The sequence below is a fragment of the Schistocerca serialis genome, chromosome 3 (genome assembly GCF_023864345.2).
Source record: "Schistocerca serialis cubense isolate TAMUIC-IGC-003099 chromosome 3, iqSchSeri2.2, whole genome shotgun sequence".
Taxonomy (NCBI): Eukaryota; Metazoa; Arthropoda; class Insecta; order Orthoptera; family Acrididae; genus Schistocerca; species Schistocerca serialis.
Window position 1 is genome coordinate 307029254 of NC_064640.1, and position 24250 is coordinate 307053503.

Genomic DNA, 24250 nt, shown 5'->3' on the forward strand with positions numbered 1-24250 from the left:
AAGCACTGGGTCTTAGGGTCCAGGCCTGAAGGGAGAGATTCTTGGACTGGGAAGTACTGAAGCTTTTACAGCACAAAGGCTTCGTCTGCTGTTGCATGGCTACAAAAAACAGTAGTGGCTTCTCCCTGTTTGTCCAGTTATGCAGCTTGACTGATGCATCCCCAAAAGTAGCTCTTAGCAGCCCTTCTTTGACTTCCGCCTCATCAAAAATCCAAGGCAGCCCACAGAAGTGCCTTGGTCATCTTGTTGCACTGTTGTGGTGGTGTCTTCTTCTCAGGCACCTTGATGTGGTGGGACACTACAGCACTCTAGTGCCCTGCAGTTGGCCATACCCGCTGCTGGCAACTCCATCATGGCATGAAAGTCAACAGATTCAATGCCAACTTTGTATTTGCAGCAGCTGGCTATCTTGCCATACATCTGTCTAAATTGTACCTCTGCATTTGATTTACAGACAGGTGTGCGGTCATCAGTCTTCTGCAAATTGGCAAACTTGTTGAATTGCACAACTGAAGGCCCTATGCTGCTTCGGCTTTCTTCTGTCCACTTCATTAGCTCAGGCTATGACACTAAACACAAAAATTTGCTTTGTATCATAAGAATGATACCCAACAATGTGCTTCTGAGCAATAGCCAGAGCATGAGCACGCCATAAGAGCTCTCCTTCAGCCTCAGTAGCATAGCGCATAACAGCAGCAATGTGCTAACCTCGCTGGCTCAGGCTGAACTCCGGTTCTCAGATAAGTAACTGTCTCAAAGACTTCTTAAGTAACAGAACTCAGCGCAGGCAAATGCTCATGGGAGACAAGGATATCATCAGGAGTGCTCCAGAGAAGTGGGACCAACATTGTTTTCTATTTATATAATGATCTGACAGATAGGGTTAGCAGCAATCTTTGACTGCTGATGATGCTGTAGTGTACAGGGCTGACTGTAGGGGAGTACAGGATGGTATGGACAGAATTTCTAATGAGTGCTGACGAATGGCAACTTGCTCTAAATACAGAAATATGTAAGCTAATGCAGATGAGTAGGGAAAGTTACTCTGTACAGTTCAAAACACAGTATTAATAGTGTGCTGCCTGACACAATCATGTCAACTAGATATCTGGGCACAACGTTCCCAAGTGACAGTAAATGGAACAAGAACGTAAGGTCTCCAGAAGGGAAGGTGAATGGCCGACTGTGAATTATTGAGACAATTCTAGGAAAGTATGTCATCTGTAAGGAAGACCACACACAGAATACTAGTGTGACCCATTCATGAGTAGTGCTCTAGTGTCCATACACCAACCAGATTGGATAAGAGGGAAACATCGACGCAATTCAAGGGGTGTACGCTACATTTGTTAGTGGTGTGTTCAATCAGCATACAAGTATTACAGAAATGCTCCACGACCACAAATGGGAATCCCTGGAGGGAAGATGTTCTTTTCACAAAATACTATTGAGAAAGTTAAGAGAAATGGTACTTGTGACAGACTGCAGAATGATCCTCCTGTAACTAACTTAAATCTATTGTAAAGACAGATTAGATAAGAGAAATCAGGGTTCATATGGAAGAATATAGACAGTCATCTTTCCCTCCCTCCATTTGCAAAAGGTACACAGGAAAGGGAATGACGACTAGTGGTACAAGGTACACTACATCATGCACCATATGGTGGCTACATTTAAAAGAAACAAACCTGTGCTTTGTGTTGTGACATGGTGCTTGATTTAAACAACTGTCACCAGCACATATCGTTCACGTTTAATAATGGAACTTCAGATGTCCTATCTTTAAGCCAACATGTCACCCCATTGGCGAAGCTAATCGCTGACGTAAGACCAACACTTCCATTCCATACTTATTCTTTATTACATTGATCAGAACTGCACAGTATGTGAAGTCCATATTTCTCTGAGCATCTGGTTCAAAAATGGTTCAAATGGCTCTGAGCACTATGGGACTTAACATCTGTGGTCATCAGTCCCCTAGAACTTAGAACTACTTAAACCTAACTAACCTAAGGACATCACACACAACCATGCCCGAGGCAGGATTTGAACCTGCGACCGTAGCGGTAACGCGGTTCCAGACTGTAGCGCCTAGAACCGCACGGCCACACCGGCCGGCTCTGAGCATCTGGCACTGGAGTTGAATAAGCATACATGAGGCTCTTGCTGTTGCATTTTTAAACGAATTCTTTATAAAGCACACCAATGCTCTCTGACTCTTCTATCAATTCTACCTGGCAAGGGTGCCAGACTGCCAAACAAAACTTAAGACTCAATCCCACAAAATTTCTGTAAACTACCTCTTTCTTGGGTGAATTACATGTGCTTAGGTAGCTTCACATCAGCTTTCCCTGTAAGTAGATTTATGAGGGAACCACTTTAAATCAATCGAGGTGCATACACTCAGATATGTAATTGCTTCCAGTGATGCTCAACCGCATAATCTAACAACACCCAGTACATTACATTTACACTCAACTAACAGATCCTGCCCAAGTGCTTATCCACTGTAGGTCTTACTGCTTTTGATACAATTTTCTAGCGTTTCAACTTTCTTATATGCACCACCACCACCACCACCACCACTACATTATTCCCCTTTCCACATGACAATTTTGCCCCAGTCTTATCTGCTTGGAAACCCAGACTCCAATCATAAAGCTGGTCCACTAATAAGTACACTCATTTTATTCACTAAACAAACTACATCACGAGCCTTCCAGAAGGAAAGGAACACAACCTCGATCTCGTGGATGAACACAGCAAATCAAGTTTCACAAAATCACTGTTTGTTCAATTCATGTTGATCAACACACAGGACATTTTTAATATACAAGACGTGCGAGCAAAATACATATTCCATAGTTCTAAAACAAATTGACATCATCAATATAGCCCTACAATTGTACACTTCTGTTTGATCCTTCCTGAATTTTCTTTTTCCCAGTGAATTAGTAAGTTTCATTGACTGAACAACCAGTTGCCTTTCCCCCATAGAGTATTTTAGTTGCTTTCCTATTCTGCAACTGTGATTATTGTTATTGTGGTCTTCAGTCCTGAGACTGATTTGTTGCAGCTCTCCATGCTACTCTATCCTGTGCAAGCTTCTTCATCTCCCAGTACTTACTGCAACCTACATCCTTCTGAATCTGCTTAGTGTATTCATCTCTTTGTCTCCCTCTACGATTTTTACCCTCCACGCTGCCCTCCAATGCTAAATTTGTGATCCCCTGATGCCTCAGAAAATGTCCTACAAACCAATCCCTTCTTCTAGTCAAGTTGTGCCACAAACTCCTCTTCTCCCCAATTCTATTCAATACCTCCTCATTAGTTATGTGCTCTACCCACCTAATCTTCAGCATTCTTCTGTAGCACCACATTTCGAAAGCTTCTATTCTCTTCTTGTCCAAACTATTTATCGTCCATGTTACACTTCCATACATGGCTACGCTCCATACAAATATTTTCAGAAACGACTTCCTGACACTTAAATCTATACTCGATGTTAACAAATTTCTCTTCTCCAGAAATGCTTTCCTTGCCATTGCCAGTCTACATTTGATATCCTTTCTACTTCGACCATCATCAGTTATTTTGCTCCCCAAATAGCAAAACTCCTTTACTACTGGAAGTGTATCATTTCCTAATCGAATTCCCTCAGCATCACCCGACTTAATTCCAATACATTCCATTATCCTCGTTTTGCTTTTGTTGATGTTCATCTTATATCCTCCTTTCAAGACACTGTCCACTCCGTTCAACTGCTCTTCCAAGTCCTTTGCTGTCTCTGACAGAATTACAATGTCATCGGTGAACCTCAAAGTTTTTATTTCTTCTCCATGGATTTTAATGCCTACCCCGAACTTTTCTATTGTTTCCTTTACTGCTTGCTCAATATACAGATTGAATAACATCGGGGATAGGCTACACCCCTGTCTCACTCCATTCCCAACCACTGCTTCCCTTTCATGTCCCTCGACCCTTATAACTGCCATCTGGTTTCTGTACAAATTGTAAATAGTCTTTCGCTCCCTGTATTTTACCCCTGCCACCTTCAGAATTTGAAAGAGAGTATTCCAGTCAACATTGTCAAAAGCTTTCTCTAAGTCTACCAACGCTAGAAACGTAGGTTTGCTTTTCCTTAATCTTCCTTCTAAGGTAAGTCGTAAGGTCAGTATTGCCTCACGTGTTCCAACATTTCTACGGAATCCAAACTGATCTTCCCTGAGGTCAGCTTCTACCAGTTTTTCTATTCGTCTGTAAAGAATTCGTGTTAGTATTTTGCAGCTGTGACTTATTAAACTGATAGTTCGGTAATTTTCACATCTGTGAACACCTGCTTTCTTTGGGATTGGAATTATTATATTCTTCTTGAAGTCTGAGGGTATTTCGCCTGTCTCATACATCTTGCTCACCAGATAGTAGAGTTTTGTCAGGACTGGCTCTCCCAAGGCCGTCAGTACTTCTAATGGAATGTTGTCTACCCCCGGGGCCTTGTTTCAACTTAGGTCTTTCAGTGCTCTGTCAAACTCTTCATGCAGTATCGTATCTCCCATTTCATGTTCATCTACATCCTCTTACATGTCTATAATATTGTCCTCAAGTACATCACCCTTGTATAGACCCTCTATATACTCCTTCCACCTTTCTGTTTTCCCTTCTTTGCTTAAAACTGGGTTTCCATCTGAGCTCTTGATATTCATACAAGTGGCTCTTTTCTCCAAAGGTGTCTTTAATTTTCCTGTAGGCAGTATCTATCTTGCCCCTAGTGAGATAAGCCTCTACATCCTTACATTTGTCCTCTAGCCATCCCTGATTAACCATTTTGCACTTCCTGTCGATCTCATTTTTGAGACGTTTGTATCCCTTTTTGCCTGCTTCCTTTACTCCATTTTTTTATATTTTCTCCTTTCATCAATTAAATTCAATATTTCTTGTGTTACCCAAGGATTTCTACTAGCCCTTGTCTTTTTGCCTACTTGGTCCTCTACTACCTTCATCCCTCAGAGCTACCCATTCTTCTTCTACTGTATTTCTTTCCCTCCATTCCTGTCAATTGTTCCCTTATGCTCTCCCTGAAACTCTGTACAACCTCTGGTTCTTTCAGTTTATCCAGGTCCCATCTCCTTAAATTCCCACCTTTTTGCAGTTTCTTCAGTTTTTATCTACAGGTCATAACCAATAGATTGTGGTCAGAGTCCACGTCTGCCCCTGGAAATGTCTTACAATTTAAAACCTGGTTCCTAAATCTCTCTCTTACCATTATATAATCTATTTGATACCTACTAGTATCTCCAAGATTCTTCCATGTAGACAACCTTCTTTTATGATAGCTGATCTCAATGTCAGTCGTTTCAGCATTTGTTCAATAATTGAAAGGAAGAACTGTATCACGATTTCCACAGCCAAATAATTTGAAAATATTTAATTCAAAATTAAAACTTCTGTGAGCTATTCTCCATTTCAGTGTCAGTGTAAATACTTGGGCTTTTTCCATCCGATTAGTAGATAAAATTTCAGTTCCAAATTCATTGAATTGTTTTTGTATTACTCTGTATCTTACTGTGACTTCATTCAGCATTTGTCAGTTTGGTGACAAGGGTTGGCTTCATTTAAATCTCTGATGAAGATCTCTCTGCTTTCTTAGAAACTTTTGTAATACAGCTACTGAACCACTGAAGGTCATTCTCATACCTCATAACTTCATCAGCACTTAAATGTTTAAAGCACATTCTAGAATTCTCTTAAATTTTATCCACCAATATCTATCTTCACCTTAATAGAAGAGTATTTCTTATGATGGGAATTCTTCACCACACACCTAAACTCAGTTGTGTGTGACGACAATTGTCGTGAGTTAGAGCATGGCAGTAGACCAGTACAGTCAGCAATACTAGTTTGCTTTGCATCCAGGACACTTTCAGTGACACTTTTATGATTCTTTGTAGATCTGTTCTCTCATTCTCCACACAAGGCATTTCACAGGTTCTAATAGGTCCTGGGAATTAGCATTATCAGCATATCTCACATGCACATCCAATGCATCGTTTAAGATTTATGTCCCCCTAATATGCTGGGCATCCTATTGGTCAGGACACAATATGCCAGTGAACACTCAGAAACACCAGTCAATTATTTCGAGGTGTACACTCTTGCCATGAAGATAAACACTGTATTTGTATTTTTCATGATATCCACACTGATTATTTCTCAACATTTATTACAACTCACTTTCTAAAACATTTTTTCTGTGTTTTTATTCTCTCCTCCAAACTGAGTGGCGTTCACAAATGCACATTACAGTAACCAATACACACCTGAGACCACAGCCCTGCACTTGTTCCATTCATCTACTTACAATTTCCAATGCATCACTGAAATCTGGCACTTTGGTCTGAAAGTAACAAGGACACTTTAAGCACTAGCACAGTCTGAAGCTATTTGCATAGAATCAGTCAGTCTCTCTCTCTCTCTCTCTCTCTCTCTCTCTCTCTCTCTCTCTCTCTCTCTCTCTCTCTCTCTCTCTCTCATGCTTACATGCACGCACTCAATCCCATCCCATCCCATCCCAAGTCTGTGCCCATGCTCGTACCTGTATCCACTCATGTTTAATGTCAGCAGTTTTCTTCATTTAGTATGAATCATGTTTCACATCTCACATCACGTCTAATAGTGATGGCACTGACCAACTGCATGCAGTAAACTATGGATTATTCATTGCACACAACAATATCACACCACAAATGTTTGCTTTTGTCATTTACACAATGATATTATTAGAACCTACAGACTGCAGTTTTCCCCCTATTAAATAGACAGTGTTCTTACAGAACAGATTGCTTGTCAGTGCCCTCTATCACTAACTTCAAGTATGTGCACGCACGCGTGCGCGCGTGCAATGCAGACAAATTAAGAAGTGAAATATTTCCAGCTTATAGAATGGGGTTTGCTATCTTTGTGCAAAACATTATTGAGTCACGCAATTTTTAAATGAAGATAGAGTCACCTTCGTAGTGTAATGCAATAAACTAGTGCTCACAGTTATAAGTTTAAGATTTTTTTACACTTTTGTGTGTGTGTCTCAGTCATACTACTTTACTGATATGTTTAGTGTTCCTTAGATCAACGCTTTATCTTTGTACCCAGTGGAAGAACAAAATTCTGGTTCTGGTACTACCACTGAAAGGTAAATATATAATAAATTGTAATAATCAGATGACCACCATCTGAAAAGATTATCTTCAGTTCACTAAATCAATGAATATTCCTGCAATATTATTACTTAAACAGCTGGACATTCAACAATGGCGGGACTTGCCTCTTCATTAATTACCTCATAGCTTGTTTGTAATTCAGATCCTTGGAGCCAGATCTTTCATATAAAGTACAATTTTTGAAATGTCACCCTTAGATGCAGTAACAATAATCTTCTAATGTCTTCCCTACAACTGCTGACTAGCTCCAACAATTACCGGTAGCTAAAATGAAATCAATCTGATCGCAAATACGTTTCCTTTTTGCCCCCTGCTAGTAGATTTTGCCATTGATTAAATCTTTCTCTTGCTCAGATATACAAGTCACACTAACTTTTCTTCCATTAACGGGCACATGAGCAGTATGGAATTATAGTCGCAACTTATATTGGAATTGTGCTGAGGTGATATACAATATTCTAAATGATTACTCAAGTTTTTAACATAATCAGCTGACTGTAGATCAGTTAGACTTTTAAGAAACTATGTACTCACTGGCATGAAACACTACGAAGTCCTAAGTCAAATTGAAGTATTTGAGAAACAAAGTGATTTATCCAAAACTTACTTTCATATTTTGCAAAAGAGCTCTCAGTGTTGTATACATGTAGCCTTGACTAAAATTGCATGGTGAATGCTCAATATGCCTAATAGGGGAAATTCATATGGCAACAGCTTGTAGGCAAACATGGCCACTACCAGGGACTCTGTCACACCCATTAATGTTTCTCTCTCCCCCCCCCCCCCCCCCCCCACATTGGGAAGAGAAAAGAGTGCCAGATCTGAGGTGCAAGATGGATGCAGAAGAGTCTTAGTCCCTTAACATAAAGTTCCAAGTTATCGCATTATTTTCAGAGGAACTTAAAATCTCATGTGCACTCAGGCAACTTAAGAACAACCATTGAAAAAAATAAAACCTCGCTTGTATCCATTTCAGCAATAATAGTTACATGTGGCTGCTAGAGAGCATCCATTCCTATATTTTTAGAATCTGTCACTTTTTTTGAGGTGGTTGCCACTAGATCTCTTCTTTACTGTGTGCATCTTGGGATACTTGACAACAAAATGCATAATTTCAACCTCTGTCTTGTAGTACTGTTTACACTTTGCTTCCCAAACTGGAGAGCTGCAGTGATTCTGAGTTGCACATTGAATTTAGCAACTTGATGTTAAGAAGAATGTGGTGTCACTTCATTAGAAACTGATAGTGACGACAGTTCGTCAGATGACTGACAGGTGCTCACCAGTGGTACAAGAAATCTGTCCATTGTGCTCCACCCAGCTCCTTCAAGATTTCCATTCACAGGAAACCATTGTGAAATACGTGGTTCAACTTCACATATGAACAGAAACTTGAAATTTTTAACTCATTATTTTCAGCATTAAAAGTTATCTTCTATATGTCTATGTGTAATATCATTCATTATAGGACTTTTACATTAATAAAAAATACTATTTTTTTAAACATAGTTTGCAACAAAATCACGTATGTAAGGGGGTTAATTCAGAACACGCTTGGAAAGTATTCTACCTATGCCAGTGCATATACATGCTGTTGTTGCAGTGTTTCTTTGAAGCAGCTTAAGAATATGTGCTCTAACACAACCATTGTCAATTGTAGTCTTCTGAATTTCTTTACGCATGACTTTGTTGATGTGTCTACTTACAGAAATGAAAGTAAACATTGTCTGGACTACACTCTCTACTCTCTTTACTTTAGATTTGGAGGAGGAAGGGGGGAGGAGGGATGTGGGTAGCATCATTGTTGAAGACTTACTTCATCTCTGTCAAATTAGTGGAACTGTGTTTCTTAAACATGTTAACTATCAGTTCCCAAAACACTTGATGGATGAAATGCCCTCAATCTAAAAATACAAAACTGCACATTCTTCAGAAGCAGCTGCTGACAGTTTTACTGACTCATCACCACTAGTCTTAATTACGCATGACATATCAATGGATGATAAAATACTATCAATATGCCTCATTACATCTAGGTAGAGGTGAGCAGCACAGCACCTCCACCCAGCAGGTCATTTGGGGACTGTCAGCTGATTGATTTAAGACCAAACAGACGCAAGCTCATTCTTACTTCTGTTTGACAGCTAATGTATTGTTCTCCACAGCTAGCTAAAGTATTGATGACTACTCTGCTCTGCCATTGTTGTTTGTAGATATTCTTTGGACTGATCATGTAACTTGTTCACAATGATTGGAACTGCTTGGGACCTGAGTATAGTGAGGCCCACCTACCGCTATAAGGTCTACATCTACCATCTCTAATACCATTTCAGCAAAGTTGTTGCTTTCATCTCTGTCTACAAGGGATTCTCACCATCATAATCCAGGTTGTGTTAATTCCTATTGATTTTATTTGTAGTCCTGAAAAATACACAAGATCAGTAACTTTATGAACTGAGCTCATTTATTCTGTGTTTCAGTGCATTCAATAAAGTGTTGATGGATAACATTTGTAATCCATGACCTATTTTGTGGAATTAATGAAAAATCTTGGCTTGAAAGCAGAATAATACCGAAAGTCCAAATATCTATCACAAGATGGAGTCATTCTCAAAACACTTCTGAGTAACAAACTATAATATGAACTCAAGTTCAGCCCAATGACTGCTAGCTAATGGCCACCACACAGGGTATGGTTAAGCAAGCTTTTCCAGAACTACACAACCCAGTCACACTAGTGTGACCACCGCCTATTTAACCACTCACAGATGGCAGACAGTAGCACTAGCAGTGGAGGGTAGATGAAGTGTGTTAGGGGGATGCAGAAAATAGTCCAGTCATTATTGTAATGCAGAAATGGAGCCATTTACCTCACTCCCAAAACAGAACAATCATTGAATTTCAGGCCAAGAGTGGAAGCACATCCAAAATGGCAAAGTCTGTAAGCTGTTCATGTGCCACTGCAGTTAAAGTATACTGTGCATTGCAAAATGGCACTATCCACAACTGGCACCCTGGCAAATGACACGCGCAACTGTCAACCCATATAAACCAAGGGATTGTCAACAGTGTCTCCTCAATGCCCGTTCAGTGAACGTTGCTGCATATGCACCCATGCTCACTGCTGCTCATTGGCAAAAAAGGCTGCAATCTGCACACCAGTACCACAACTGGATGTCCAATGACTGACAAGTGGCCTTTTCAGCTGAATTCATCAAGCGTGTGACTACTGGTGCATAGGGCATGAAATATCTCAAAGCAAACACCCTGTGACAATCATTCAAACGGTCCAGGCTGGAGAAGGGAGTACTATGGTCTCGGGAATGATTTTGTGGCATTCCCTGGGTGATTGTTGTCATTTTTAAAGGAACAATGGATCAACACAGGTATTCATCTATCCTCTGTGACCATGTCCACCCCTACATGCTGTCTGTTTTTCCTTGGCACAATTCCATCTACCAGCAGGACAATGAAATGTGACACACTTCACCGTGTACATGCATGGTTTGAAGAGCACCAGGATGAATTTACCATGATGCCCTGGTCACTAAATGCCCCAGATTTACACCCAATCAAGACCCTATGGCAGCACCTCGATCAGGCTGTATGTGCTGTGGATCCTCAACTGAGTAACCTAGCACAGATGGCCATGGAGTTGTTATGGCTCCACATCCTTGTCAGTACCTTCTGGAACCCCCACTGACACTCCTGTTGCAGAGGTCCATGCTGTGAAAGGTGGTTGTTCAGGATTTGCACAAGCGGTCACATCACTGTAACTGGACAGTGTACAAATAAGCACACATGGAAGAAGCTTGCAATGTTAGACTGGCTGCTGTCACTGCTGGTCTTTCTTGAAAAGATGGTGGTTCTATAACAAGATAGTTTATCAAGGAACAATAACACCCCTTTAAGTGTTTATGTCCAAGATGTTTGCTGACTGAAGAAGATAAGTGAGATCACAGATAAATCACAGTGTTTCAAATGTTTGCACAATTTCATAGAATTTTCTGTTATTCCACTCACTCTTGCACATGCACAAAGTGCATGCAATCTACAGTAGAAGTATTTGGTTGTTCAACATGCATTTTTTAAAATTTACATATTGTCAAATTGTGGAAGCTTATGTGTAGTAATACCCCGACATAAAAACTGTGCATCAGCATTCTAATAGATCAATGACAATTATTTTAATGAAGAATGACTTTTTACCATGGCATTGCATGGTGTCATGTAAGAATGTCATCACAAATTATAACATTCAGTTCAATTTTTATTTCACCTGGTTCTCCTACATCCAACAATGCATTATGATACAGGCATCATCGTACAAGATGCAATGCCATGCATTATGATACAGGTATCTTCATACGAGCTGCAATGCCATGGTAAAAAGTCATTCTTCATGAAAATAATTGTCATTGATCTATTAGAATGCTGCAGCATAGCTATTGGCCACTTTCATGATTGGTGAAGCACAATGACTTCCACTGGATGCTCACAGAGATAACGTATTAACTGTTTCCCTTAACATTGTCTGTTTATATACCTCATCAAACATTCAGGAGGCACTGAAAGGCCCAGATATAAGTATTAACTCTGCATTTATCACTTAGCACATCCTGATCTGCTTCAGGTTTCTAGTAATACTTTGTTCTGTTCTAGCAATTCCTTTAAAAGTTACAGTCATAAATGTCTTCTGCTATAGTATTTTATGATGCTAGTATGGTGTAATTGTGCACAAAAAGAGAGAAAATACAGTCTCATTTAAATTAAACAATGTGGTTGTAGCTTACATGATATTTTATTTTATTTGAGGGACATAATGCAAAAAGGGGTCATTCTCTTGGAGCAATGTGAATAATATTATAGTTACATTTGTTGAAGTCTTAACAAAAATTAGAGAGTTAAACATTTAGGACTTGTAAAAATATCTGAGAATATGTGAATGTAACACAAACATGTATCCTTTCTTAACTCTTCAGAAATGTTTTACCTTTAAGCTTTCTCATTGGCAGAACATTTACATAAAGGTCATTTACACTGTCATGAATCTCAATATAATGGCACTTTCACTGCTGTCATGGGCACAGTAACACTGTTGTGTTACAGATATAGTACAATTACTCCCACAGCCATGGTAAAGATGCTAGTAACATACGAAAATCTAGTACAGATCAAAGAAGATCTCAAGAATAGTGGGCTAGCACAGACTTAATAACTCATGACTTTTTACAGCTGTGATGTGCTGACTGAGTGAGGGCTCAAATGGAATACAAAAATAAATAAAAAATAAAAAATTATTCCACACTTTTCAATAGCAAAAAAGCTTTGCATTAACACCAGTTTCACCCTCTCCCTTACTTTCATTTTCATATTCATACTTAATCTTAAATGGCATCGTTTACCTTTGTAGCTAGAGTCATGAATGTACAAGTTTCAGCTTGCCCAGCCCTTGTCCTTTGTGCTGGCCTGTGCAGGCCACAGTCTAGTCTGTCTCGCCACTGTCAGTAGGCTAGTAGGCTGGCCTATCTGCCGGTTGTCTCACCAGCCCACTGCATTGTGCACTCTGCTCTCGATATTCATTGCTGCAGCATGTCTATATTACTGCAGTGCAAGTTGCATGTCTGCCAAATCCTGAACTTTAAGAGGTAAAAGTTTTACTTCGACACTGTGTGCTATGTGAGTCTTGCCATGCGTCAATGCATTGTGGTTGTCAGATTCCACACTTCAAGAATGCAATGTATTAATTTCGTCAATGTATGCTCACTTGCACGATTTGGAAAGAAGTATTATAATTAAATGAATCTTTCCAGAGTAAAGGTATGGTGTAACTGTTATTCCTTTGACACACAAACTTCTAATCATAAAAAATACCTTTGTGGGTACTCGAACTGGTTGTAAGTAAAACCAATGTATGAACTGGCACTACAGGGAACACCCACCTATTAAAACCACTGTCAACCCGACACTGTATAATTAATCAAAACTACAAGTGGAAGTAACAACAGTGCTTTGCAGACAGAGACAGAACGTAATGCAGCAGAGACAACAGACTGGCCCATCAAATAAACAACTAGGAGGGCTGGGAAATTGACAGGCCAGCAATGTACTCAGTTGTATAGTATGACAAGTCAGCTACACTGGCCCATGTACCATGCAGGCCACGTTTTAAGACACGGGCTGAAACCTGCACAACAACTCTACTCGTAGCATACAGTTAAAGATTTAACAACTCTCACTATATTACTGAGGTACACAATAGCACAATTACGTATTTAGAGACTTTTCAAGAGAGATTTTCCTCATTATGTACATGCCCCACACTGAGTATGGATAATTTCAGATTATGTAGTCAACATCTACAACAGAAAAGAAAAATTTTTTGCTATAACCTCTCACGTTTTCACTTATACATCACTGTTCCAGATATGCTTACGACATTTGTCCTTTCTGCTCTACTGTAAAACTGTGCAGATGTGGTTCTACAACTTATAAATTCTGTCGCCTTGAGTATTTAACTCAATAACTTCACAGAACACAAAACATAAATATACTAAATAACTAATGGCAACTCACTTTATCATCAAAATGGTTCTACCATATCAAATAATCAGTTGTGATTTGATATGATTTATTCAGAATATTTTAAATGACAATTTTTTTTTTTTTTTTTTTTTTTTTTTTTTTTACAGAAAAGCAGATACAGGTAGGATTGGGCTGTAACGTTTCTCCGATTCATTATCATGCAACATCAAATTTCATTTATCAGACATCATAATCAATAATTAATAAAGCAAAAGAAATTACCTCATTCCACAAAAGTAGAGATATTCCACACACACAGGTAACAAACCCCAAAAGAAGGGAAAACCATGTGCCTTTCCGTTTTATTCTCGCATTATGAGCACGGTGTGAACCCATCTGTTGACGGGGCATAGTAGCAGGGTGCTAACAACAAACAGAAAATATTATACCACATTAAAATGCTTTAGCATGAAATAATAAAAAGAAAATTTTCAAAACTACCTTAATACCATAAAATTAACAATACTACAGTAGACTGGGATATCAGTTCAGTTGCATCATATAGCAGCAAAGTATTTCAAGGCTAGTTTCCTCACTTTGGCTGCTGTTTACACAGCTGCACTGTGACAAATCAAACGTTTCACAGAGTGTTTCTTCTCATATTAGGATTTAAGAAACACTTTTACAAGGTCACTACAAATAAAATACAAGTAGAGGGAAACAATCAGTTTTGGACTTAACTGTAGGATACTTCACAGTATTTGGATGGATTTGAGGTGAATATGAGGAAAAAGCTCTGTTGTTGTTGTTGTTGTTGTTGTCTTCAGTCCTGAGACTGGTTTGATGCAGCTCTCCATGCTACTCTATCCTGTGCAAGCTTTTTCATCTCCCAGTACCTACTGCAACCTACATCCTTCTGAATCTGCTTAGTGTATTCATCTCTTGGTCTCCCTCTACAATTTTTACCCTCCACGCTGCCCTCCAATACTAAATTGGTGATCCCTTGATGCCTCAGAACACGTCCTACCAACCGATCCCTTCTTCTGGTCAAGTTGTGCCACAAACTTCTCTTCTCCCCAATCCTTTTCAATACTTCCTCATTAGTTATGTGATCTACCCATCTAATCTTCAGCATTCTTCTGTAGCACCACATTTCGAAAGCTTCTATTCTCTTCTTGTAGAAACTATTTATCGTCCACGTTTCACTTTCATACATGGCTACACTCCATACAAATACTTTCAGAAATGACTTCCTGACATTTAAATCAATACTGGATGTTAACAAATTTCTCTTCTTCAGAAACGCTTTCCTTGCCATTGCCAGCCTACATTTTATATCCTCTCTACTTCGACCATCATCAGTTATTTTGCTCCCCAAATAGCAAAACTCCTTTACTACTTTAAGTGCCTCATTTCCTAATCTAATTCCCTCAGCATCACCCGACTTAGACTACATTCCATTATCCTTGTTTTGCTTTTGTTGATGTTCATCTTATATCCTCCTTTCAAGACACTGTCCATTCCATTCAACTGCTCTTCCAAGTCCTTTGCTGTCTCTGACAGAATTACAATGTCATCGGCGAACCTCAAAGTTTTTATTTCTTCTCCATGGATTTTAATACCTACTCCGAATTTTTCTTTTGTTTCCTTTACTGCTTGCTCAATATACAGATTGAATAACACCGGGGAGAGGTTACAACCCTGTCTTACTCCCTTCCCAACCACTGCTTCCCTTTCATGTCCCTCAACTCTTATAACTGCTATCTGGTTTCTGTACAAATTGTAAATAGCCTTTCGCTCCCTGTATTTTACCCCTGCCACCTTTAGAATTTGAAAGAGAGTATTCCAGTCAACATTGTCAAAAGCTTTCTCTAAGTCTACAAATACTAGAAACGTAGGTTTGCCTTTCCTTAATCTTTCTTCTAAAATAAGTCGTAAGGTCAGTATTGCCTCACGTGTTCCAGTGTTTCTACGGAATCCAAACTGATCTTCCCCGAGGTCGGCTTCTACCAGTTTTTCCATTCGTCTGTAAATAATTCGTGTTAGTATTTTGCAGCTGTGACTTATTAAACTGATAGTTCAGTAATTTTCACATCTGTCAACACCTGCTTTCTTTGGGATTGGAATTATTATATTCTTCTTGAAGTCTGAGGGTATTTCGCCTGTTTCATACATCTTGCTCACCAGATGGTGATCAGAAACAAAATTTAACATACTTCTGACAAACAAACATAACTTCAGCATCGTAACTGCTGTACCACCTCACATGGAGAGGAAATGGGGGGGGGGGGGGGGGTGGAGGGAGAGGGGGGCGGAGATTATATATGCATGCAGCCATGCACTTGTCTCTGCCAATAAAGAGACGTAGTCATACTACTGGAGAACTGCAACAGAAAGAAGAATAAAATAAATAATGAAAATATTAAGCAATGCCATCAATACACAAAAAGAAGTTTAAATACAAATTCCCAATAATCTATTTTCACTGCTGCATAACTACACTAAACAATACTACAAGAAAACAGAAAAAAAAAAAATCACACATAAGGATTAGAAAACTCAACAGAAATGCTTCTTCTTTTTTGTTTCTAGAGCCATCATTGGATAACACCAAAATGTTATAAGGCATTTAAATCCAAGACTGAAATCTGAGAATGGGACAGAAGTAATAAACAAGTCATTACCGTTTTTTTAAAAGCTAGTACAGAAGGCTGGAGAGAAAATTTGCTTTTAACTGTTCAAAGGATTGTAATTAGACTTGAATAAAGCACTACAAGTAAGTAAAGTAATTTATTCAGCATTTTCTGTTTCTCGTATACCAATTTACAACTGAATGCAAATATCTTCATCAAAATAACACTTGCTTCAGTCTAAAACTCATCAACTGTACTGATTCAAAAGTTGAAATTATTGAGACCAATTAGCATTCAGTATTTTTTGTAAGTTGGGCAACTTATTTTGTAGTGTTTTCACATAACACTGATTTATGACCGCTCTCTTTTTTCAACTTACTAGTGCGCCTCTTCCATTCCAACTGATGGATTTTTCTTTAACTTGCTTCTTTCAGTTTTGCTCCAGTTTTCAATCCTGTGACTGGATAATAGTTTATAGTGCTAAAAAAGTCTAAATAATAAAATTCACAGTATTTACCTACAAAAGCTAAACATAGACTTAACCATTCTAGTATGCAAGAAAATAGGAATAAAGTTGTTTACATACATTTCACCATGCTGCATCACAATTCTGCGCATTCCAAAGCATATCATTCCACCGTGTGATTTAATGTACTGCATTCACTCAGAATGGCTTACACTCAAACTGAGATACAGCAAATGTTACACTACTGAAAAACAAATAAATTTTTACTACATCTTCTAAGGCAGACAGGAACTTGCTTATAATTCCACTGCAAGTAAAAACAGTGGCAAATCTTACCCAGAAAAACAGTCCAACAAATAATGGCACTTAATTAGTCTACAGTAATACATTTACTGAAAAAAAAATTTACTGGTACTTACCATTCATTTGCAGCAAATTTTTAAGGTATTCATTTACATGTGCTCTCATTACAAAGTCCCATGTCATTGCATTGATTAGACATTGTACATATAGCAAAATCTCAAAGGATAGCCAGCCAGTCTAAGCATATTCTACAATTGTTATGCATAATTTTATTTCAAACAGCTGTTTCTTTCAAACATTTTCCCAAGTTTACTTCTTACACCTTCCCAGGGCCTATGTGCCTGCGAACTATGGGATCTGACTACCCAAGCCACCATGTTAAGCTAATAGGGAATGAGAGAAACACGTCACACTGTGGTCAATGGTGCATCTTTGAGGGCAGGGTGCAGAGTATTTGCTCTCTTGGACTTAACCTTCAAACAGAACAGATAGCTTCTGCTGCCAGCCTCTGCTCACCAAGACCAGCCACCAGCCACCAGCCACATGAACTTGTAACAGCCTTCCCTCCCCCTCTCTATTCTATAAAGTTTTTTCCAAACCTCTAAGACCTGCAGTCCATATCGTCTACCTCCACAGGGCAAGCCCTTCTGTATTCCGAGTACTCTCTCTCTCTCTCTCTCTCTCTCTCTCTCTCTCTCTCTCTCTCTAAAGAGAAAAGGACAAGAAAAGGAAGGAAGGAAGGAAAAAATGATTGGTTTTAGCATCCTGTCAACTAGTTAAATTTACCTGATGGGGGGAAAGAAACTGCTATGCCCTTTCAAAGGAATCCCCCAGGCATTTGTCTTAAAACGTTTAGGGAATTCATGAAAAACCTAAATCTGGATGGGCATACAGTGATTTGAAACATCACCACCCTGAACATGAGTCCAGTGTGTCAGCACTGCACTCACTCGGTAGGGGCAGGAAACTTCCTTAATAAGCACAACAAGATATAAGAAATCATGTATACCAACATAACACGTGGGCTATAACCAGCTAAGAAATGACTGAAAGATTATTGAAATAAACCTGGTAAAAATTAAAGGACATCTCTGCAAAAATTGTAGTCCATCACAATAAAACCAATGCCCCTCCCTAACAGACATTAAACTATTAATAATCACACAAAGGTAGCACTGATGTTAATATTTGTCATATTCATAGATGATAACTTTCTACCTTCCTACATTGTGCCTAAGCCACAGTCCTTGTTAACTACCTGGCCCAGCAACAGGGATAGAACTGCACTGGAATTGTTATGTTTGAATGTCTTTGCACCCTGGGCTCAAGAATTAAACTGACAATGTGGTTGCAGGTGGCAACTGCAATTTCACTTTTCCACTGGTATCACTTAGCAATACTTGGATGATGATGGTTTATTTTCTCATTTGCCATTTGCTAGTGTCAGCCCATGGATTTTGGAATTCAATGTCTGATGAAATGATACTGATGACAGTTCCTTACATAAAAGCTTGGGTCGGGAATCTCTCTTCCCAATCCAACAAAATAAGATTTCCCTTCAGTACTGAAAACATTATGGAAAAGAAACAACCAAATTTGAAGAACTAAGTGTTACCAGCTTTTGCAGTTACAGGTCTCATTATATTTCAGTTGGGGCATGTTCCAAATATAAGCTACCAAAGAAACCTGACAACCACTACCAGCAATTCAAGTAATGAAGACATCAACCCTGAAAGTGAGACATTTGGGTATATTTGTGATGAGTCAGTAATGACTGTCACAAGTGTCGCAAGAACAAAAAAAATAAGTGCTGAAATTGGGAACACACAAGATATGATTAAAGGAAAAATATTCAATTTTGTGGGACAAGTTTTATCTGAAAACGATTAAAATTAATTTTTGACAGTAAAAGGAAACTTATGTGGCTCTGGAAGTAGCTGCAGTAATACTCCAAAGTAAAGTGATGTTACTGAGCATGGTTGGTGCATTTCAAATATTTTACCCGAGTCAATCACAGACAGAAGAGGTCAACTAAGGACTTCTAGGTGACAGGCTATGGTTGATATGTAAAACTTTCCCCTAACATTTCATTTCCAGCTGAGGATGGCTCCCACAACCGGAGATGAAACATTAGGGGAAAGTTTCACACATTGACCATGGCCTTTCAGCCCAGAAGTTTTAAAAAGAAGTTAATACCAGCCAGTAAAGCCTGCATTCTATGATCAAGATTGGGACTGGTCTTTTAGTAGAAACCATCCTGGTATTTTCTTTAAGTAATTTATGGAAAGCACAGGAAACCTGAATCAGGATAGCTGGATGAAGACTGGTGTCTCCATACTCCCGGGTACTATGCCACACTGTTGAGAACAACGCAACCCCATTCAGTTTAACCGAAGTGTTCAATACCGTTTTGCAAAGAAGTTGTTTAATAATGTAATAAGCTGGCTCTACAATGTTAATTCATTGCTTACAGATCACTGCACAAATTGTACACACATTATTTCATAATGAACACTATACGCACTATCAGTTGACATCTGGACCATGGTGGAAATTTGTAATTTTTTTGGTATCTGCACAGGAAATTCATTTCCTTTTTGTACTTTTCTTTTTTCCATAAAAATTGGGCAATCCCTGTTCAGCCAGAAGAACTGGTGCACACTTGTAGGCTAATTAGTGTGCTTCTGGCACATGCCACCTTGCTATACACAGTAAATCACCTAAAATTATTGCAGAAATGGAAAGTGCTATTGATCTGCAGTTTGGATTGGTAGTCAAGGGTTCATACTTTTAGCTAATCAACAGATTGTAATAATACTTACAAAGTGTATTTTTTGTGCATACATACATTTTTTTAAATTGAACTATGCCTATTGACAATAACAAACTAAAAGTAGGGTAAATTAGAATGTCAGTGGTGTTTGTTGCAGAAGTCTAGCGTGAGTCATTTACGAGATATCTCATTTTCGAAAGTTTCGACACTGACACTTGTTTGTGCCATTCAACCTGCGTAATTGCTAGGTTGCGTGTTCCTGGAGTGCAGTGTGACTTGCTAGTGAGTTAGTGTGTGACGGTCCAATCAGTAGGTCGTGAGTGGACAACAGGATTTACCAATGCAGAAAACACCAACATGTTCATGATGTATGGAGAGTGTAGGAAGAATGCAGTTTGCTCTTTTACAGTGTTTGCAACAAGATATCCCAACATAATTCAACTGTATCAGCAATTATTTATCAACCTCTTCATCCGGTTATATGAATGTTGTAGTGTAATACCCAAGACTACATAATTGAAGGAAGCAAGTGACGACAAAAGACGAGCAATTAATGTTCTTGCTCCTGTTGTAACTGATCCGCATGTTGGCTCCCACGCAACAACACAAGGGAGTGGCATAAGTCAGGCAAGTGTCCCCACGCATTCTCCATCGACATAGGTTCCATCCCTAAAATATGTCTCACCATCAAGAGCTGCACGTCAACGATTACGAAAAATCGTGTAACTTCTGTATGTGGGTATTAAGACAGGGTACTCCAGATGTATTAGGTATCTTGTTTAGAAATGAAGCCACATTTACCAATCATGAGCAGGTACACTGCCGAAACATGTACTATTGATCTGTTGACAATCCCCATTGGCTTCTTCAGGTGGAATGTCAGCATCCATGGAGTGTGAATATATGGTGTCGGATAGTGATCAGCTCAGAATCACTTTTCATGGATGGAACACTGAATGTGCACCAGTATTGCGGCCTCCCAACAGACCATCTTGGACAGATGCTCTCAGACGTTCCTCTGCAGACTAGGAGGAACCTATGGCACCAACATGATGGCTGTTCATGGCCATCCCGTTCCTTGTATTACAGGCCTTTAGACTTTTTCCAGTGCAGAATGCTGAAACATGCTCCCTGCAAGGACATACCAACTACACCCGATGATATGCAATGACATTACTGCAGCCTGCTCTGACATCTCTGCTGAAATGCTAGCACATGTGCAGCAATTGTTCCATACCACATTGGAAGTGTGTATTGCTGCTGTGGTGGTCATTTTGAACACAACCTGTGATGATCAATTGTCTCACTATTTGTCATAATCCACACATAACTAGTGTATGCACTTCAGTTGTTTAGTGTGTGCTTTCACAAGTATTGGACAAGTATCAGTGTGGGAATTTTTGAAAATACGATATCTCATACACAATTCGCACTAGAATCCTGCAGTTCTAATTTACCCTACTTTTAGTTTGTTAACATCAATAGGCATTGTTCCATTTAAAAATGTATGTTTGTACAAGTAAGTATTATTACAATCTGTTGATTACCTAACAATCAATAGTACTTTCCATTTTTTTCCAATATTTGCAGTGCAAATTTTAGGTGATCAATCCTGTACAACCCAGCCACAAATAGCTTGCATTTTGCGTGCACACGCTCACACAAGCACAACTATATTATTAGCAACTGGATCACTCTATTGAATTCAGTACACAAGCTCTTAGTTTTACAACATGATTGAATTGAAAGTGTGTACATTGATGTCAGTGGCAGCATGAAACTTTATACCCTTACTAGAGTTCAGGCTATGAGTCATCTCTGCAGATACACTCCTGGAAATTGAAATAAGAACACCGTGAATTCATTGTCCCAGGAAGGGGAAACTTTATTGACACATTCCTGGGGTCAGATACATCACATGATCACACTGACAGAACCACAGGCACATAGACACAGGCAACAGAGCATGCACAATGTCGGCACTAGTACAGTGTATATCCACCTTTCGCAGCAATGCAGGCTGCTATTCTCCCATGGAGACGATCGTAGAGATGCTGGATGTAGTCCTGTGGAACGGCTTGCCATGCCATTTCCACCTGGCGCCTCAGTTGGACCAGCGTTCGTGCTGGACGTGCAGACCGCGTGAGACGACGCTTCATCCAGTCCCAAACATGCTCAATGGGGGACAGATCCGGAGATCTTGCTGGCCAGGGTAGTTGACTTACACCTTCTAGAGCACGTTGGGTGGCACGGGATACATGCGGACGTGCATTGTCCTGTTGGAACAGCAAGTTCCCTTGCCGGTCTAGGAATGGTAGAACGATGGGTTCGATGACGGTTTGGATGTACCGTGCACTATTCAGTGTCCCCTCGACGATCAACAGTGGTGTACGGCCAGTGTAGGAGATCGCTCCCCACACCATGATGCCGGGTGTTGGCCCTGTGTGCCTCGGTCGTATGCAGTCCTGATTGTGGCGCTCACCTGCACGGCGCCAAACACGCATACGACCATCATTGGCACCAAGGCAGAAGCGACTCTCATCGCTGAAGACGACACGTCTCCATTCGTCCCTCCATTCACGCCTGTCGCGACACCACTGGAGGCGGGCTGCACGATGTTGGGGCGTGAGCGGAAGACGGCCTAACGGTGTGCGGGACCGTAGTCCAGCTTCATGGAGACGGTTGCGAATGGTCCTCGCCAATACCCCAGAAGCAACAGTGTCCCTAATTTGCTGGGAAGTGGCGGTGCGGTCCCCTACGGCACTGCGTAGGATCCTACGGTCTTGGCGTGCATCCGTGCGTCGCTGCGGTCCGGTCCCAGGTCGACGGGCACGTGCACCTTCCGCCGACCACTGGCGACAACATCGATGTACTGTGGAGACCTCACGACCCCCGTGTTGAGCAATTCGGCGGTACGTCCACCCGGCCTCCCGCATGCCCACTATACGCCCTCGCTCAAAGTCCGTCAACTGCACATACGGTTCACGTCCACGCTGTCGCGGCATGCTACCAGTGTTAAAGACTGCGATGGAGCTCCGTATGCCATGGCAAACTGGCTGACACTGACGGCGGCGGTGCACAAATGCTGCGCAGCTAGCTCCATTCTACGGCCAACACCGCGGTTCCTGGTGTGTCCGCTGTGCCGTGCGTGTGATCATTGCTTGTACAGCCCTCTCGCAGTGTCCGGAGCAAGTATGGTGGGTCTGACACACCGGTGTCAATGTGTTCTTTTTTCCATTTCCAGGAGTGTATTTCAGTACTCAAGTTTATTCTCATAGGAGGCACACAGCTTTTGCTCTATTTGAAGTTTGAATAATGAGTTTGCAATTAATTTTTTCCCCTCCCTCTCTTACAGATTTCAATGAAGTCAACTGGTGCCACCTATCTCGTGTGAAAAACAGGATACTTTTAACATACTTGCCTCATCCTGTATTAACTGTAAGGTACATATTATGAACTATAGGTTATATTTGATCACACACTAATGTTTGGAGGACTTCCTATAAACAGACTTATTTGGCAGGCTCTTCATGTCAACAGGCTGAACACTCATCTGAAACTTACAATCTGCAGTATCTAATAGGTTACACCTTACCCACTAGAAGTCTGCTAGTAATCAAATGTAGACCCTAATTTCATGAAGAATTTTCTGAGACTGTACCGCTGGGGCACAGTATTTCATAGAACTAGTTCAAAGACTGCAGGAAGACAGGAAGAGAATTGAGCTGAAGCATCCGAGATGTGATGTTACAGTAGGATGCTGAAAGATAAGGAATGAGGAAGTTCTCTACAGAATCAACAATATATGGAAAACACTGACTACAAGAAGAGAAGATCATACGATGTGTTAAGACATCAAGTAATAACTTGCATGGTACAAGAAGATGTAGGGCAAAGATTATAGAAGATAGATTGGAATATATCCAACAAATAATCAAGGAAACTGAGTGAGTGATTCTCTAAGATGATGCTGGCATACGAAAGGAAGCTGCAGCAGGCCACATCAAAATAATAAAAAAAAATTGATGTCAACAAACTGATGACAAAAAAACCTCACATTTCAAGTAGTTAAACAAAAGACCTGCATACTCCATTCTCCCTTACCACACCCAACAATGGTTACTGGCATTCACCCAGAATTTATATTAATAGAAAGAGAGACATTTTAAGTGTCACTACCCAGAAAACATGGGTTAACAAAACCAAAAGCCCGCCACAAATGTCTGAATTCCATGAGATGCTCACCATTTAGCATCACCTAACTGGCACAGCTAGTTTAGGAATTCTATTGACACAGTGAGCATTACCCCATGGTATATTCTTAAGTTTACATAAT

At 40.0% G+C, this 24250-nt stretch overlaps 1 protein-coding gene across 4 annotated transcripts in view; it reads right to left on the bottom strand.

Moving 5' to 3' along the window:
- LOC126470100 (transmembrane protein 43 homolog) overlaps window positions 1-24250 on the bottom strand; it is a 228421-nt gene that overhangs the window by 194307 nt on the left and 9864 nt on the right. For 2 of the 4 annotated variants that reach the window (XM_050097669.1, XM_050097671.1), the window contains exon 2: window positions 14022-14162. In XM_050097669.1, coding sequence (XP_049953626.1) covers window positions 14022-14150 — 129 coding nt within the window. In that variant the 5' untranslated portion in view covers window positions 14151-14162. Of the gene's footprint in view, window positions 1-14021; window positions 14163-14248; window positions 15985-16958; window positions 17108-24250 lie in introns of those variants that run through there. The other 2 variants (XM_050097672.1, XM_050097668.1) reach the window with 2 other exon arrangements.